The sequence below is a fragment of the Eubalaena glacialis genome, chromosome 16 (assembly GCF_028564815.1).
Source record: "Eubalaena glacialis isolate mEubGla1 chromosome 16, mEubGla1.1.hap2.+ XY, whole genome shotgun sequence".
Lineage (NCBI taxonomy): Eukaryota > Metazoa > Chordata > Mammalia > Artiodactyla > Balaenidae > Eubalaena > Eubalaena glacialis.
In genome coordinates this window covers 87,897,539-87,915,890 of record NC_083731.1, presented here as the reverse complement: position 1 = coordinate 87,915,890, position 18,352 = coordinate 87,897,539, and the positions used below count along the sequence as shown (strand labels likewise).

General features: G+C 41.2%; 1 protein-coding gene across 2 annotated transcripts in view; it reads left to right on the top strand.

Moving 5' to 3' along the window:
• Positions 1-18,352, top strand: part of TNFRSF19 (TNF receptor superfamily member 19) — a 91,588-nt gene that overhangs the window by 15,802 nt on the left and 57,434 nt on the right. For both annotated transcript variants that reach the window (XM_061170632.1, XM_061170631.1), the window contains exons 2-3: positions 2,488-2,590; positions 4,992-5,102. In XM_061170632.1, coding sequence (XP_061026615.1) covers positions 2,513-2,590; positions 4,992-5,102 — 189 coding nt within the window. In that variant the 5' untranslated portion in view covers positions 2,488-2,512. The remainder of the gene's footprint in view (positions 1-2,487; positions 2,591-4,991; positions 5,103-18,352) is intronic.

Genomic DNA, 18,352 nt, shown 5'->3' with positions numbered 1-18,352 from the left:
CCCAAAAAGCAAAAGGCTGTCCAGACCAAGAGGGCAGGATCACGGGTGTCCAGAAGAACTGTGGGTATCAGGGCATGGCTGAGCTGGGCGGGCAGTGAGAGCAGTGACCCGTGATGAGACCGACAGGCTGGCGGGTGAGATTATACAGGGCATAGGTGCCAGGCCGAGGAGTTCAGAAGATAATTTGCAGGGACAAACCCACCTGTACCCCTGGAAATTTAGGTGTAGCAATGCTCCTTTTGTATTTCCCATTCAAACTACTCAATTTAGCACGTGTGTTGGGAAGATAAGACAAATCAGCACATTGGATCTAGTTCCATTAATTTTTTTCTACCCTATCATCTAAAAAAAACCAAATCTTTGTGATGCAAAAATCATAGTACACTTCGTTCAAATTTTCTCCTTTTTTTTGGTAGTGTATATGTGGTTTTTATCTCATCCTCTTTTTTAGGTTATAAACTTTCAAAAAGGATCATGTTACTTACCTTTTTTGCCCCAAGAGCACTATACATATATTTTTTTTCATTATGAATGAAATATTTACACTACAAAGATTTTTTTAGGGTAAAGAGGGTAAAAAATTCACCTGGATCGCCACAGTATAAACCTCAACCATTGATAATATGTTGGCATATTTATTTTTGTACACAAAATGGGTGTATCTTACAAAGTCAGAATCATAGTGCCATGACTTCTAGCTTGATGTGCCTTTACAAGAAGATGCTGCAGTGTTTATGTGCTTTACACAGTAATCAGCACCGTATCCCAGGAGAGTTTTCTGTGTAAACTGGATGCTCGATTACCGACCGATTATGGACAGACTCTATCAATCTCTTTATTTCTCATGTTTTATGTAAATGCTTTGGTATTTATACCCTCTTTTCCATATTAGTTTACTTCCATGTAGATTTTATGTTTTTTACTTTTAAAAAATTAACACATTAAAAAAAATTGAAGACCCTGCTGGGAAAGAGATAGCCTAAAGCATACCTTTCAGGGAATGTGATTTTATCTTCTGACCCCAATCCTGTGTCTACACAGCAACAGGTAGCATGGTTGGGTAATTGCTGGATGATTTTGAGATATGCAAGGGGAAAAAAAGCTATGACCAAGAAGCTGGAAAAGCAAAAAACAAAAGCCGTTTGAATTCACTCAAAATGGGTCTTTCATTCAACCAAGCTTATAAATGATTTTTCATTGCCCTGGTGGTTGGACCTGCTGGGGCAGCTGGGATGACCACCTGGGTTGGTCTCCAGGCGGGGATGGGGTGCGCCCCTGGCTGGCTGCTTGGTCCACGGTTAGGACAGCAGCCTGCTCGGCCCGCTTCCTTTGTTGTTATTGTTGCTGTTTTTCTTGAGCTCTTTGCTTCTGGTTCTCTGCTCTGGTTTCTTTCCAGTTAGTTAGGTTCTCTGCTCTGGGTTTCTGTTAAAGAGAAACTGAACCATTTTTTCTCTGCCTGATCGATGGAGCGACCAGGTGAGTCTTCACTTTTTAAAAATTTTCAAATAAATCTCTTTTCTTGACATTGAGTGAATCTGTAAAACAAAACAAGACAGATTCGTTTCTACATTTTCGATCATTCCTGGTAAAGATAAAGAGGCTTAGTTTACCTTTTCTTGAAATGTCAAGATAGTGCCTCCAATTCATCACTTGTAAATGATTTTTAGATGGTTTTAAATAAATGCTCATTTTTCTGCTATAGATGATTTGCACTGCAGTGGTTTGGGAAAGAGCTCACAAATGCCAGATGTTAGCTATTTCTGCTTCTTAGTGGAGCTGAAGGCCCGATACCCAAGCACACAGTTTTTATTAAACGGAGCAGGTTGTTTTCAGGTGTATGTGACACGGGGACATTGGAGCCACCCACCTGGATTTGCATCCAGCTCTGCCTCTCACTGGCGATGTGACCTTGAGCAAGTGACTCAGGCCTCTCTGAGCCTCAGTCTCCCCATCTCTAAAACGGGGATAATGACAGTATCCACCTTCTAGAGTAGTTGTGAAGATGAAATGAGTACTGCTAAAAATAGTACCTGGCATGGCGTGCTTAACATGTGTTAATTGTTATTTTATCTTTGTTATCATCCTGTATGACTAAACCCGTATAAATGGAAGGTTTCTATAAGTCACAGTTTGAATGTAATTCTCTGCTGGGTGAAGTCGACTGGACACTGTAGAGACTTGGATAGAATGAAAATAAAGGCATGTGTAGCCTGGGAACTCAGAGCCAGCAGGAGTTTTGTATATACTTTGTAGGTAGACAAAGCTTCAATTCTCATAACCTAAATTTGTAAAGAATTACATAGTATTTGTCTATGGTATCCTTTTAAAAGGTGATTCCTTTTAAAACATAAATAGTGTTATGTTTTACTAACATACTAAATAATATTATGTTTTTCTAGTGTATATAATAAATGGTAACATTGCATTAAAAATACAGAATGCAGTCACTCATGTTATTAATGTTAACTGTATCTTCTTATCTTTTAGAGCTCTTCAACCAGAAATACATTTAATGAGAGCGATGGCTTTCAAAGTGCTACTAGAACAACAGAAAGCATTTTTCACGGTTGTAGTTTTACTAGCCTGTTTGGTAAGTCAACTCTTTACTTTCATAAGAATGTGGGGAAAGAATTCATAGAACTAGTACCCAATCTATTTTCTATTTCTAACCCCATATCTTAAAATTTTCTTTCAAATTCATTTTATCATTGTTGCATTTAATTAATAAGTCAAAGGTTGCTGTTGGGTCTTGACTTTTGTAACAGTGGTCGCAATTATTTACTTAAATCTAGGTGAAGTCATAAAATCACAGCATCACTCATTGCCGCATAATGATGCTCCATTGAGTTTATAGGCAGATGCCTGTCACAGCACAGCCTAACAAGACCTTAGATTCTAGTTTGGAGCCCATGACTTCACAGTTTGTGAAAAGTTAGGAATCATTTCTTAAATGCTACTGTTTTATATAGTTATTTATATCCTTCTTGGTTTCAAAAAGCATCAAAGACAGGTGGAGAATTGTAATGTTTGAAAGCTTTAACACAAAACATCTATGAAGGTGTTCAAAAGAATTACTGAAACATTTAATCTGGAGATGCAGTCATGATCTACAAATGTAAAAAGAATTATTTACACTGAAGACAGTTCCTGAAGTCTTCTTGGAAGACAAAGTAAGAGGAAATGGGGTCCGATTGGAGTCTGACATGCAGATAGATGTAAGGAAAACATCCCTTCCTTGAGTTGAGGTTGTTAAACATTGGAAGAAATGGTCCACAAGAGAAGCTGTGGCATTTCTTTCTCAAAGCGATGCAGTGTCTTTGTGGTGGAGGGGAATCTCCTCTCTCCCTTAAATAAAACCAAACTCCTCTAAGATTGGTTGTTAATGAGGGTTAAGAAAGGTGGGAGGTGATTACTAGACCTTTAGCCCCAAATCATGGTTTAGTCTTGAACCCCACCTTGAATTCTCCCTCCTGCCTGCTCTAGAGGTTAAGGCTGTGATTTTATTTAAGGAGGTTGGCTGACTTCATTATAGATATTTGCTTCAAGGTGGAGGCAGTTTGTACTGAATAACCTCCCATCGTTATAACCATCAAAAACCATTTCTGTGCACTTGTGCGATGGACATTACACACACCAGTCTCTGTTCCCCCAGTGCTTCCTAAGGTTCTCGGTTTTCCTTTAGGGAAACAAAATTGTATCAATAGTCAGGAATGTTACTGAGGGAGTCCCTGCTTGATGTAAGAGTTTGAACTGAATGTTGTCACCAGTCTGAGATTCTGTTAATAGCAACATTTTTAATGAAATACCATCTGTTAAGAAGCAGATATACACACTTTTGTAGGATGGTGTGTATAAGATGAACTTAACCATTTTTAGGTAAAATAAGAAATAAAGGCTATATCTTGAAAATGACTTACAACCTTTGTTTTTGCAAAGCAGATAATCTTTCCATTTAAGTCCTATGCTGTGAACCAAAGTTATTGTTAGGACATAGAGAACAGACTTGTGGTTGCCAAGGGGGAGGGAATGGGGGAGGGATGGATTGGGAGTTTGGGGTTAGCAGATGCAAACTATTACATATAGGATGGATAAACAACAAGGTCCTACTATATAGCACAGGAACTATATTCAATATCTGGAGATAAACATAATGGAAAAGAATATGAAAAAGAATGTATATATATGTATAACTGAATCAGTTTGCTGTACAGCAGAAATTAGCACAACATTGTAAATCAACTATACTTTAATTTTTAAAAAAAGTATATTGTTAGGTCCCATTTAAGTGGCAAAATGGCAATCAGTAGGAAAGCAAGTTCATGTTTACATGACATTTTTACTCTGAAGCGTTCAGAGAATTGGGCCATTGTTATTTTCATCATTATCAGGAATTTTACTGATCTCATGATTGTCAGAATTTTTTGAATGATGAACTCTAAGTAAATGGAATTCAGCTGAAAAACTTCTACATCAAACCTGGGTATCAGATATGTCTAAAGGATAATAGCAGAGTTCTTGGGACTAGTATATGTTTTCCATTTATTTATTTATTCAACTCATTATGGGTGAATATGTTTTCTTAAAGAGCAAAAATATAATTCTTGAATTCAGATTTTTTCAGGTTGCAAAAGGACCTTGGTCTCTGCATAACTGTTCTTTTATACATCTTCTTACTTAGAAAAGAGAGCAGTTTCTACCTATTTTTACCTTGGGTACTCAGAAAAGTGTCAGAAGAAGATAGCAGTTAAATCCAGAAAAAGAGAACTCTCATTCAAGGAATACAGAGAGGAATCAGGCTTGTTGATTTAATTGTTCCACTGACTTTTCCAGAAAGTGGTTATTCTTCCTGAAGTGAAAACTGAATTGGCCTTACTCTGAATTAATGTTTACATTCAGTGATTATGTGAATAACACTGAAGATACTCTTCCTTTTTTGTGAAAAATAGAATTAACTTCCCTTAAGATAACGTTTTGTGGAACATTTTTTTCAGGCATGCAGAGTGATCTGTGAAACAGGAGACTGTGGACAACAGGAATTCAGGGATAGGTCGGGAAATTGTGTTCTCTGCAAGCAGTGTGGGCCAGGCATGGAGTTGTCCAAGGTAACTGTCGGGCGTGTGGGAAAGTTGTAGATCTATGTCTTTAAAATGCGTTCTTTTCAGCTCAATCCTTTCAGTTAATGACTAGTGAAGATTTCTTGGTTCGTCATGTCCCTTTAGCCAAATATTGCACAATTCCCTTTTCAGTATATTCGATTCATGTGTCTTACTGAGATAAAAGAAATAGATTCTAATAGCCGTAATTCAATAAATGTCATTGTTTTGTATAATTTAGTGTTTATTGTATTTTATTGAAAGAATAGAATCATTAAACAACAAGGTCCTACTGTATAGCACAGGGAATTATTCAGTGTCCCGTGATAAACTGTAATGAGAAAGTATATGAATAATGGGATCACTTTGCTGTACAGCAGAAATTAACACAACATTGGAAATCAACTATACTTCAATAAAATAAATTTTAAAAAATAGAATCATTAAGGTTTATTTGCTTTAATTAAAAAGAATCAGCATTCTACTAAAGATTTAAAAATAAAGCATTGATAACAGAAAATGGTAATAATACTATTTACTGGGCCTTCTTTTTCTTAAAATTAAGGTTACAATTACTAGTCAAGAAAAACAGAGCCCAGCAGTGTCTTTAAGTAACCAGGCTCCAAGGGAGCAGTTCTTTTCCAAGCCAGAGTTTTGAACATTGCTTTGACAGTGCCAGTACGATTATTAATTTTCCCACTTTGAGTATATACTACTCCCAGGAGCATCTTAAATGTATTCATCTTCACCACTGCTTGTGAAGCAGCTGTGTTCCAACGGGGTGGATTCAGAGTTCTGGGTGTTCCCGGGCCCTTCTTTGTTGTGAGCATGCTCAGAGCCACACATGCATTTGCTTTATTTTCTGACCTTTTGAAGACGTTACCAGTTGTGGACAATTGATGTATCGTTCTGTTCTAAAGAATGCACCAAGGTCTTCCTGTTAGAAAAGGAACAAAAGATGTGTCTTTATTTTAAGTGACTTTTCAAAGAGAAGTCCTTTCCCCTACAGTCTGCTGTTCTCTGAATTTGAGTCTTGTCATTCATAGATTTTTGATCGATGATCGGCAAACAGCAGGAAACAAAGAATTATGCATTCCACAAGTGATTCCTGGCGGATGGCCTCTCTGGGTGTTGTGTTTAATATGTTGGCTTTCAGCTTCTTGTGCCGTCCGCTTGGAAGGAACTGGCTGAATTTTGAACTCTGTGGTGTCTAGTTGCTGAAGCACCCCAGCCGATGTTTTTTAAATCCCTGTGGATTGTAGTAACATGGCATTTTCAGACATAGGTTTTGCTCTGTTGGATGTAAAAAGGTCCTTTATAACAGCAGACCTGCATATCTAGGATCTGTCAACAAAGTAGCTAAGAATGTGATTGTGCCCGGGAGGAAAACAGTGATGTTTCTACCCCTCAGAGTTCTTTTGTCAAATCTCTGTGAAAATATGAATATATCACAGATTCGAAGAGATGAGTGAATCATTTCTAAGAAATTGCTCCCTAACCTTCATTCTTTATCTAGAGAATGAAGATGAAGGTTCTATCAGCTCGCAGTATTTTTTTTTAAATCCATCCTCTGAGATTATCTGATAACAGTTTCTGTATTTCATAATTTCCCACAGATATCCATAAGAAATATTTTTCATTAGGTAGTAATTTTCCCTGAGTATTGCAATAGCTGTCCAACTTTATTTCATCAGGAGCAACCAAACGGAAGCAATCTGAATAACCCTGCCTGTGTGTACTTATTTTAGTTATTAATATTTATGATCATTTTCCTCATTAAAAAAAAAAGACCAGGACAAAAAATTGAATGAGAAAGAGTAAAAGTAAAGGTAACGACGTCACTGAAATATTAGATTCTCAGGACCCACTCCGAAGCACAAATTTACAAATGTAAAGCATGTTCCTGCCTGTCCTGAGGTGTCCACCCTGCGGGCAGGCAACCCCTCAGCTTTCACCCTCACTGTCTTAAACAGACCGCCCAGCTCCTTTTAACAGACACTTAGTGAATCTTTGCTCAGGGAGTGGACCAATCTGTCAGCCTCAGATAGGTTTTGGAAAAAAAAGATGACAGTTAAATCTAGTAATATAAAAGTTAATGAATGTGTGATTGTGTGTTGCAAATAATGTTTTGCCAGGTCTTTTAGCTTGGTTTTAGCTCTTAGTAAATAAAATTAGCAGGTGAACCTCGCTCAGGGTCTAAAATGTAAAACATAAGAAAGGCAAAGGAGTCAAACATACCTATGGAAGTAAAAATATATTTTTATTTTCCAGTTAATTAATCAAGGATAAGGATGTGAGTTTTTTATAAGCAATTACTTTGGAGCTGGAAGTTTCTAAACTGTCCACTCATGAATTTGCAGTTTCTTCCTTCCAGGCTGCCTTTATTAAATTTTTAGCAAGAACATATATCTTTCAAAGGAAAGAAGAGTAAGTTCTGAGTATATTAAAATCAGATAAATCACTTAAATTGACAAGTATGTTCAACTGGTTAATTGTCACTTCCAAGCTTTGCAAATCAAGGCGAAATTTATTCTTGTCACTGAGACTAAATTTTTGTTAAATTGTTAGATAACTACATTTATAAATAGTCTATTTGCTTGTTGCTTGGAATACTAAATATATCATGGCGGGGGGGGGTTACCTGTTAATTTGTAATGAAGCAGATGAGTACAAGAGTCTTTACTTTTTTAACTGAGGTGTACCATTTTGGTTACCAGTGGTGTTCGAAATTTTGAAAGCACAATAAATAGCAAATATTTTATAATTAGTTATGAAAAAGTAGGAAAGCTGGATCAAATTATTGATATCCACAACTAAAGTTTTCTTTATATTAAGAATTTTAAAAAGAGCATTTTCACCAAACACAGAGCTTTTAATAATCTTTATTCTAACATTATTATGTAACTTATTCTGCTGTACTAAGCATAATTTAAAACTTCTGTCCATTTTTCTACTATCATGTCTATCCAAAATAAATTTCGGGTCATGAGGTTCTTCGAATTACAAACATATATCTATACCTTAAAACTCAAGCTTGGAAATACTTTGGGTAAGCTGGTACAGTTAAAATTTCCATCTGTGGTTTTATTACTCCTAATTATTATTTTCTTTGGAAGGCATTCAGTCCTGCCTTTTCACAAGGTATGGCTTGCTCTCCCATGGTTAGGTCTCTATATTAGGACATGCAGTTGGGCTTGTTGGAAGGTGCCGGGAGAGCTTTCCCGGGGCAGCACGTGCTCTGCTCACCTGTGGCGTGTGGTCACCGTTTCCCGACCGCTTTTCACTTCCTTTCAATTGTGAGAGCATAAGGAGTCTACGCAGCAGCTCCAGGTTCAGTAAGACCCTTGATGCTTGTTGCGAGCAGTACCCTTCTCAGCTTTGGCCACTTTTTAAACGAGTACTTATTTTAACCGCTCACCCTGGATACTTTGCGTGTGTTCATCTACAGGGTGTGTCTTAACCTAAAAAATATGGACTCTCTCTCAAAATGTCTTTAATTGTGAGTCTGTGATATATACCATGCAACGAAAATAGCTAACGTTGGCCAACATGTATTATAGTGAGCCAGGTTCTATGTGATCTTTGTATGACATAAGGAATTCTTACAGCATAGGTCTTAAGTGGGGAATATAACTACCCCTGTTTACAGATGGGACACAGAGGTTAGTCGGTGTGTCCACCATCACTGTAAGTAAATGACAGTGTGGGGGGGGGGAGAGGGGGCTCTTGGGGTCACCGTCTGCCTCCCGTCTTGATAATGCCCGAGGACAGCGCACCTGGCAGGACTTTCTGTGCTGATGCACATGGTCTCTACCTGTGCCGTTCAACACGGGTGCTGCGAGCCGCTGTGGTTATCGAACACGTGAACTGTGGCTGGTGTCACCGAGGAACTGGGTTGCTTATTTAATTTCATTTTAAGTAATGAAATTTAAGTTTCCCCCTGTGAGGTTATGGTTGTCGTATTGGACAGTGTCGTTCTAGAATGATCGACTTCCCGCCAGAAGTTGTGGCTTAGGACCAACTTCGAAAACAGAGGCAAATATCCCAGCGTGGGCGATGCAGGAGCTGCTCCCGGCAGCGGCAGCCTTCCACTCCTCCTCCTGCGGGTGTCGGCATTGTCCTGGTCCCCACCTGTCCCTCCCGCTCCACTGGCCCCGCCCACCAGTGCCGCCCTGGGGCCACCCTGAGCCCTAGCATCTCAGCAGCCCTTTGGTTCCCAGGTCCCTCCCACAGAGCCCCAAGCGCCATCTCTGTCATTTCGGCTCCTTTTAGTAACTCAGCTTAGGAAGTCGTTTTTCTGAATCTTTGGGAAAATATGTGACGGGTCACCGAGCCATTTAGAGTCTGTTTTGAGGATTTTATCCCCTTGAGCCATATTTACTCTCTCCCCCACTGCAGGGTTTAATTTTTAGTCTTTGAAAGTTTATGATAAAGATAATGAATAATGTCTTTTTCCTATTTCCGAGGCAAAAAATACCGAGTATGATTTCCATGGCTCTGTAAGCAGCTACGCTGGGCGTTTTGACCGTGACCGTGTGCGTGAGTGTTAGGTGGCGTCCCGGGGGCTCGTGAGAGTGAGCGGGAGATGATTTTTGTTTTCCCGAAGTGACCACATTAGACTTGAATTCTCACCGTCTAGAGTTTGCCTGGCCACGGCCCCTCCTCCGCACCAAGCATTAATGCCAACAGTGCACTTTTAACACGATCGCCTCCCGGCAGTAAATCAAGAAACTAGTTTTTGCATGAGCCTCTGGAAACAGACTTCAAGTCTCTGGAACGGTTTTCAAAGTAAGCTTTTGCTAAGCAATTATTGGGATGACTTTAGTTAATGTGAAAAAAGTTAATTCTTGTAAACAACAACATCCCTCCACACGGGTGCATGCGGGGCTTTCTATTTTTAAAGACATCTACTCTTTGGAAAACTGTTTACAACCTTATGAAGAAAATCACACAAAAAATTAATGTAATTTTCAAGCATGAAAGAGATTCATTTCTGCCATTTAATTACAGTGTCGCTCACTTTATTTGTGTTTAATTATACCTAATCAAGCCCAGTGGTGTTTGGCAGATATTAACAAGCTCTAGCTTGTAACTTTTTCGTTAGAAAACTCAACTATGGGTTTTCACAAACCAAAAGTTGGGGGGATATGTCTTTGGTGTTGTTTTCTTAAAGGAAATTAAAAAGCTGATTGCTGCACACCAGCCACACCTGAATCTAATTTGTCATTTCCATTTGTGTGCCCTAGATTCTCTTTGTAAATAACTTCTTCTCCATCCAATTTGAGCTTTCAAAGTTCAAAGAACCCAAGTTAATACTTATTGGCTGTACAAATAAATAGTGCTTTTGACCAGAGGCCCCTGGTTGTGTTTCCCGGATAATTCATGGTCTGTGAGGATCTCCCCTGTTGGGGGGGGGGGGCCTGCTCCCCCGGCGTGTAGGTGGGATCCACTGGTGCTTTTTGTTCAGTTCTGGATTTGCAGAGGGAGAGAAGAGAGAAGGGGATATGATCACTGTTTACTTGGAGTCATTTTGCTACTGGAAAGCCACCAAATGTGGCTTAAAAATATTGGGCAGAGTGACAGAGCTGCGGCTGCCCCCAGCTTGGGTGGAAGAAGCCCAGCTGGGTCCAGCCCTCTCTTGCTTTGCAACCAAGATAAGGAAGCTGCTCACACCTCCACCCGCCCAGGGGGAAGACTTGGCCTTACCAGCTAGGAGATATTGCTGTGGCCCTTACGGGCTTTTGCTCCCTGGGATAAAATAATAGTAGTAGTACTAATACTAATACTACTACTAATAATAAACTTTAGCAAATACTGCTTCACACAATATTTGTTCATCCGTCTGTTTACCCAGCAAGCAGCTCTTTATTACACACTGGCTTAACTACGGTGAAAGAGAACATATTCAGTGGCACTTGCTGAAGTTGGCAGGGCAGGCATTGTTCAGAACCTTTGCAGTAGGCATGGGGATTTTACAGGGGGGAGGGAAGGGGCTGATCTCCGAATACAGCCTGGATAAGTGGGAATTCATAGCCGAGGAGCAGGGTTCGAGTCAGTGATGGGAATTACTACCAGGGGACATGAGAGGAAGAGAGTTTTTTTTTTTTTAATTTTTATTTATTTGTTTATTTATTTATGGCTTGTGTTGGGTCTTCGTTTCTGTGCGAGGGCTTTCTCTAGTTGCGGCAAGCGGGGGCCACTCTTCATCGCGGTGCGCGGACCTCTCACTATCGTGGCCTGTCTTGTTGCGGAGCACGGGCTCCAGACGCGCAGGCTCAGTAATTGTGGCACACGGGCTTAGCTGCTCCGCGGCATGTGGGATCTTCCCAGACCAGGGCTCGAACCCGTGTCCCCTGCATTGGCAGGCAGATTCTCAACCACTGCGCCACCAGGGAAGCCCAGGAAGAGAGTTTCTGACCAAAGCCGACCCGACGGGATTCTTGCAGAACACAGGGTGGGACGGTCGGATGTCACCTGGGGGGTGGGAGGCTGAGGACCCTGAGGGTGGGGTCCTGGTTAAACCGACCCCGCAGGGTTCTTGCTAGAACTACATTTCACGAGGACATGCGCAGATGGGCTGGGAGGAGGTCCAGGAGCCCGACTCAAGCGTGCTCACGGAGAGAACCTTTGACAGCTCCAGGGACGTGGGCTTTGGGGAAGCGGGGTAGGGGGCGATGTCAGATGCCAAGGGTTAGTCACTTCTTTTATGATTTGGGGAAGTAAGTAGGAACCCTATGGCAATGCTTTTTTTTTTTTAATTGCATTCTTTTTTATCCATGTGTATATTTTCCCACCTCAAAGTTTATTAATAAAAAGGTCTTCTCGGCGATTCAGGGAAGTCCTAGGTATCTCCTTTAAGCTTTAAGGTACCAGGTCATAATTTCAAAAATAAAGGACTGCCGTATTGTTTTAAAGCCTCAGTGCATTTCTAGCGTTGATATTAATGGCAGACCGTCCTCCATAAAAATAAAACATGTAGCTAATTCTGGAGCCCAGGCCAGTGACTGACTCACTTTTCCCTCCCCCTTCTCCTCCCTCTCCCTTAGCCTCCCACACCAAACATACACACACACACACACACACACACACACACACACACACACACAGAGTCCTTCTAATAACTGGTGAGAGGGAGAACTCAGTACAACCTGGAAAGTGTCAAAGAAAACCAGAACAGGACGGAGGTTAAAGCAGTAAAAACAAATTCTATTCAGGAGCTTTTGCAACAGGAGAAGAGAGACCTCGCTCTAGAGCTGCATTCAGCTCCAAATCCAACGTGGACACATGGGGGGTTATAGCCAAGGAGCAGAGCGGGCGTCAGGGTGGGCAATCACCAAGAGGAAACAGCGGAGGAAGGGGGATCCTGGCTAAATAGACACCAGGATTCCTGCTGCAGGCAGACAGGGGACCAGGCATCACCTGGGGCGGGGGGTAGGGTGGGTGGCTTGGGAGGTCAGGTATGGAGAATAAGCAGGTACTGAGGATGGGGGATTCTGGCTAAACCAACCGGACAGGATCCTTGGACAACCGGGTTCTTCAAGACCAGACCTAAGAACGGGGTGCAGTCGAAAAAGTGGCTCAAAGACGCCTGCAGACTTTGGTCAAGCAGAGAGTCTGTCAAAGGAAAGACTAAGCAGAGCCAGCGTGGGCAGCCTGCCCCTTCCTCCTGTCACCATGGACCTGTCCACACCTCTGCTTCTGTCCCCAAAGGAAGTACTGTGCCTGGGAGCTCGCCACCTTGTACCCCAAGGTAACGCGGAAAAAACCAAAAGATCTGATACTGTTGATATTTTCATGAGATGCCCAGTTAGATCACGTGATCCTTGCCAGCTCAGCTGGCCGCGCTCGAAGGGTACCCTCTGTGCCCCAGCACCTGGCATGCAATGATGAGTAAGAGCAGCTCCCGTGGGGTAACAACCTGCATCCCTGTGGAGGAACCCGCGCTCAGGGGCTGATGCCAGCGCTCCCCACAATGCGCTGCGCGGGGTGAACAAAAAGGAGACGCACAACAGTTGTCCACACACGACGAGGGTGTGTCTGGGAGGTTTCCCCAAACCTGGCATAGTGGGGGAGTAGGAAGTTAGGGACGAAGGATGGAAAGACGGGTTACCATGGGACAGGGGCTGGTGACCCCGCCTCGGTCTCTCTGTCTCTCTGTCTCTGTCACTCTCTCTGTCTTTGTCTCTCTCTCTCCGTTGTTTCGCCTCCTTCCGTTTCTCTTGGTAGTTGTTTACTGAACTTAATATGGAAGATTTCAAGGCATTTTTAACTACCTCGTTTTACTGAATGAAATAAAAACATCAAGGTAGACATTTATATGGGGGGTAATTTAATATTTATATGCTTTTTATAGCCTGGATTTCAAATAATTATGGCGTCTCTACATTTATGGTGCTTTAGAAATATGACAAATCAGCTCTAAATGTGGTTGCTGCCATGGACGCTATACAGTAATTCTTTGGAAATAATTGCTCTGAATTTCTAGTTAATTCAAGATGTCTAGTTAATTTAACATGTGGAATGATCACTTCATACACTTCTTAGACTCTCATGAACTGAAAGCAATGATATTATTCGTAAAAGTTTAAAAATAATATTAGGCTGTGTTTCTAATAATCTTTTTTTAAGTGGCAAGTACTTTAGAGAAAGTATATATTTTTAAAATTTTATTGAAGTTTAGTTGATTCACAATGTTGTGTTAATTTCTGCTGTACAGCAAAGTGGCTCAGCTATACATACATACATTCTTTTTCATCTTCTTTTCCATATAGTTTATCATAAGATATTGAACGTAGTTCCCTGTACAGTAGGACCTTGTTGTTTATCCATCCTACACATACTAGTTTGCATCTGCTAATCCCGAACTCCCACTCCATCCCTCCCCCACTCCGCCTCCGCCTCCGCCTTGGCAACCACACGTCTGTTCTCTGTGTCTGTGAGTCTGTTTCTGAGAGAAAATATATTTTGAATAAAATTCCCCCAAATAATCAATCTCTGTACAAGTATGGCTCATGGTACCTGCTCTGTACATTTTGGTACTCTTGTGATAGTGATGATACAAAGCCTTATCTCAACCCCTCACCTAAATCTACCCCAAAGAAAATTGCTACAGCTGCCACCAGAGCATATAAACTGCAGGCAGAAATAGTAAGCCAATATCCAGTTAATAAAGGCAAGCTATGATGCATTTGGAGCCTGGCTTTGTTTTCTTTCTATACATGGTTTGGTCCAGTGCAGAATGAACCAAAAAAAAAAAAAAAGTTTCATGAAATCCTCATTCTATAAAATCTAATGACATGTAAATCACACACAACGATACATGGCAAAAACTCATCGGTCAAAGCGGTCCTTATGTACAATATAAACTCCAGACACGGCCAGGAATCAAAAAAGAAGCACAAAGATTTCCCAACAGTAAAGTATATGTTCTTTCTCAAAAGAGATGAAACTGTCAACACACCTGTGTATATTCTTTCACGTTCATTTCTAGTCAGATCATTTCTCTAGTTTCTCAGGACTGGAGAGAGGAAGTGAGTGGCTGTAGACAGCGACGCCCAGCAGGAGGAAGGGAGGCCAGCTGACCACCTGGCAGAGGCGTTAGAACAGCAGAACGGCCCCACAGACCCAGGACTGCCTAGTTCTTTGTATGACGGCACAACGCAGTAGTGGATTCAACCAGGAAAGGTTAAATTCTATCTTATGTACCCGTTTTCAAAAGGAGGTACTTGGGATTCGTTTTAGAGAAATTTTTATTCAATAAAAATGTTTTAGATGGAAAGTGATGTTTGAAGTAGCCTAGAAAAAACTGGGGTCTGAAGATCCCTTTGTTCCCCAGTGAAGCTTTATTATACCGGAATCAAGAAAATCGGTCTGTTGGGCTGTAGAGAATCCAAAATAGTAATGGCCATCGGTATCATTTATTTACGGAAGCCTGTGCTTGATTTAGAGTTTAGAGGCTTTATATGCTTTCCCTTTTATTCCTCAGAATAACCCTGTAGGGCCTGCATTGTTATCCCATCTCACAGAGGAAGAGTCTGAGGGTCAGAGAGTTCCCAAAATAACTTAGCTGGCAAGTGGCCGATGTGTCTTTGGCTCCAATGCAGGAAAATATACACTTTCCCCCTGTATCAGCCTGGCTTGAAAAGCAACATTTCTGATGTTTGCTACCAGTTCATAGATGCCTACCTCTTTCCCTTTGTTTTCCTATCTTCCTCTCCCTCCCTTTTTCTTTCCTTCTCTGTTGTGTGTTAACCTGTATATGAGACCCTTACAGTCCCAGCTGCCTGGATCAAAGCGTGATGTTGAAATCGCTGCTGCAGGAACTTTGAGGGATATGCCCAGCCTGTGAGTGAGGAGGTCCCGCCCCGGATGTCATGTGCACACGCTTTGATCCTGGGACTCGGGGTGGGAGGCTCCCTTCTGTGCCTAAAGAAAGCCTTTGGATGCCTGGGGCTCTCTCAGCAGCTAACACTGTCCTGGTGCAGATCCCGCTGCTGTGCACAGCCCCCCAAAATAGCAGTGGCCTCCCTCCCGCCAAGACCAAGTACACATCCCAAGAAATTCTTTCTCAGTGTGTGTCTGTATTGTTTTCCTGATTACTAGAGATGCCTTGTGCAAGAAAATCAAATCATTACAGAAGTATAAAAACTGAAAACACCTCATAATTCCACTACCCCCCCCAAAAGATAATCCCTGTTAACAATTCTAAAGAAATTCTGATTTGTGAATTAGTATTTAAAATTGTTCCCCCCCGCTCCTGTCTGCGCCTTTGGTTCAGAGCATTGTCTAGCTGGAGCCCTCAGAGGTAGGAAGGCGCTGACCTTCTGCTTTGTTTTTCTCCCCTGCTCTTTGCTGTGCTTGTTCAAGACACACATTGAAAGACGGGCAGAGGAATTGAAGGGGGAAAGGAAGGGATAGTCCTTCCCAGATGTGAGTGAGTTCATTAGTGAGGTCTGGATTGAAGTATCATTGCTAATATCCTTTATTGAGTGGCTTATTGAGTACAGGGAATACTATTCATTGTGTTGGTTTTTGTTTTTTAATTGAAGTATAGTTGATTTACAATGTCGTGTTAGTTTCAGGTGTACAGCAAAGTGATTCAGTTATACATATATACATACATATATATATGTATGTATATATAGACTCTTTCAGATTCTTTTCCCTTACAGGTTATTATAAGATATTGACTAGAGTTCCCTGTGCTATACAGTAGGTCTTTATTGATTATCTATTTTATATATAGTAGTGTGTATATGTTAACCCTAACCTCCTAATTAATCCCCCCCTCCACCCACCCTTCCCCTTTGGTAACCATACATTTGTTTTCTATGTCTGTGAGTCTATTTCTGTTTTGTAAATAAGTTCATTTGTATCTTTGTGTGTGTGTGTGTTGGTTTTGATTTAATTTTCAGCCAATAAGTACTGCTTAGTTGACTTTGTATAAAAATATGGATGAAGAAGCTAAATATATAAATTTTATGGAGAAACGAGAATTCTGACCTCGCTGGATCTGTGTTCTGGCTTCCGTGGTTCCCAATGAGGAAGCTGAGGCTGTGAGTGGGAGCGCTGCCCGCCCCCCGCCCCCTGCTGCCCATCTGTCTGTGTGTGGGCTCCCAGCATGCCCTCCACGTGGGGCTCTGTTCGCAGCTCGAGAGCTGCTGTCTGATTTTTTTTTTAATGGCCAGTGTTCTATAGAAACCATCACATAGTGCAGATAACCGTGCTAACATTTGATATGTAATCTTTCGGACATCTTCCTGTGTATATGTCACATGAAGTGCCTGAAAGTCCCAGAGTGTAGTGGTATGAAGTCTGGCTCTGGAATTAAACCATGTAGGTTCGTACCATATGACTCGGCAATTCCACTCCTAGGTATACATCTGAAAAAAACAAAAACACTAATTTGAAAAGATACGTGCACCTCAGTGTTCATAGCAGCACTATTTACAATAGCCAAGGTATGGAAGCAACCTAAGTGCCCATCCACAGATGAATGGGTAAAGAAGATGTGGTACGTATATGCAATGGAATATTACTCAGCCATAAACAAGAAAGCAATTTTGCTATTTGTGGCAACATGGAAGGACTTGGAGGGCACTGTGCTAAGTGAAGTAAGTCAGACAGAGAAAGACAAATACTGTATGATATCACTTATATGTGGAGTCTAAAAAATACAACAAACTAGTGAGTAAAACACAAAAGAAACAGACTCACAGATAAAAGAGAATAAACTAGTGGTTACCAGTGGGGAGAGGGAGGGAGAGGGGCAATATAGGGATAGAGGATTTTTTAAAAAGGATTATTATGGGATTGTATGAAATCATGTGTGTGAAACTTTTGAAAATTGTAAAGCACTATAGAATAAATAAATAAATGAATTAATTAATTAATTTAAAAAACATGTAGGTTCAAATCCTGGTTCTGACATTAGCAACGTCTCTTTGGTTAAGGTGCATGCCTTCTGGGAAACCCCATACTCCCATCCAGGAAATAAGAGCATGGGAAGCGCTTCCCTCATTGGGGGGGAGGATGAATTAATGAGACCCTGGCATAGAGGAAGCCCCCGATAAATGTTAGTACTTACTATTAATGTTTTTGTAAGAAATGGGATCATATTTCTCATTCTGTTTTATAACTTATTTTTTAAACTATCATGAACACTTGTCTATAGCATTCTTTCTGTGATTGCATTATAATGACATCATATGACATGGTGTGATTGATTTAGTGCTTGAACTTGTGGAAATGATTGTATGCAGGTCAAAGAGCCGTCTGTGAAGCCCATCCTTGGAAAGCAGTTCTGGGTTCTGATGGCCAAATCTAGAGATGCTTGAGACCTTTAGTATCACAGGGTTTGATCCAAACAAGGATTTAGTGTTCTTATAAGCGTTGTGTAAGCATCTTCCCTCTCTCAGACAGTAATAAACAGCTAACCATTCCAAGTTTCTCTACGGATATTGTAAGCTTCTGACATTTCGTATGCAGCTGTCCTCATGTTCTATTACTTACCAAAGCACTTATTTTCTGCCTTGATAAGTGAGTAGGTGTCTACATATTTCCCCAACTCTAGCTTCTGAGCACTCAGATGACCAGCTGAGTTGGAGAAGAAAGTGCCGTAATTCTGCCCTAAGCTGGCGATAATGCCGCGGGGCGGGGGGGGGGGGGGCGCGGGGGGAGGGGGAGAGCCTTTCTTATTCAAATGCTCGTGCTCCTGGAATAAAGTGGATGACTAAGTATACTTAGGTCGTAAGAGAGAT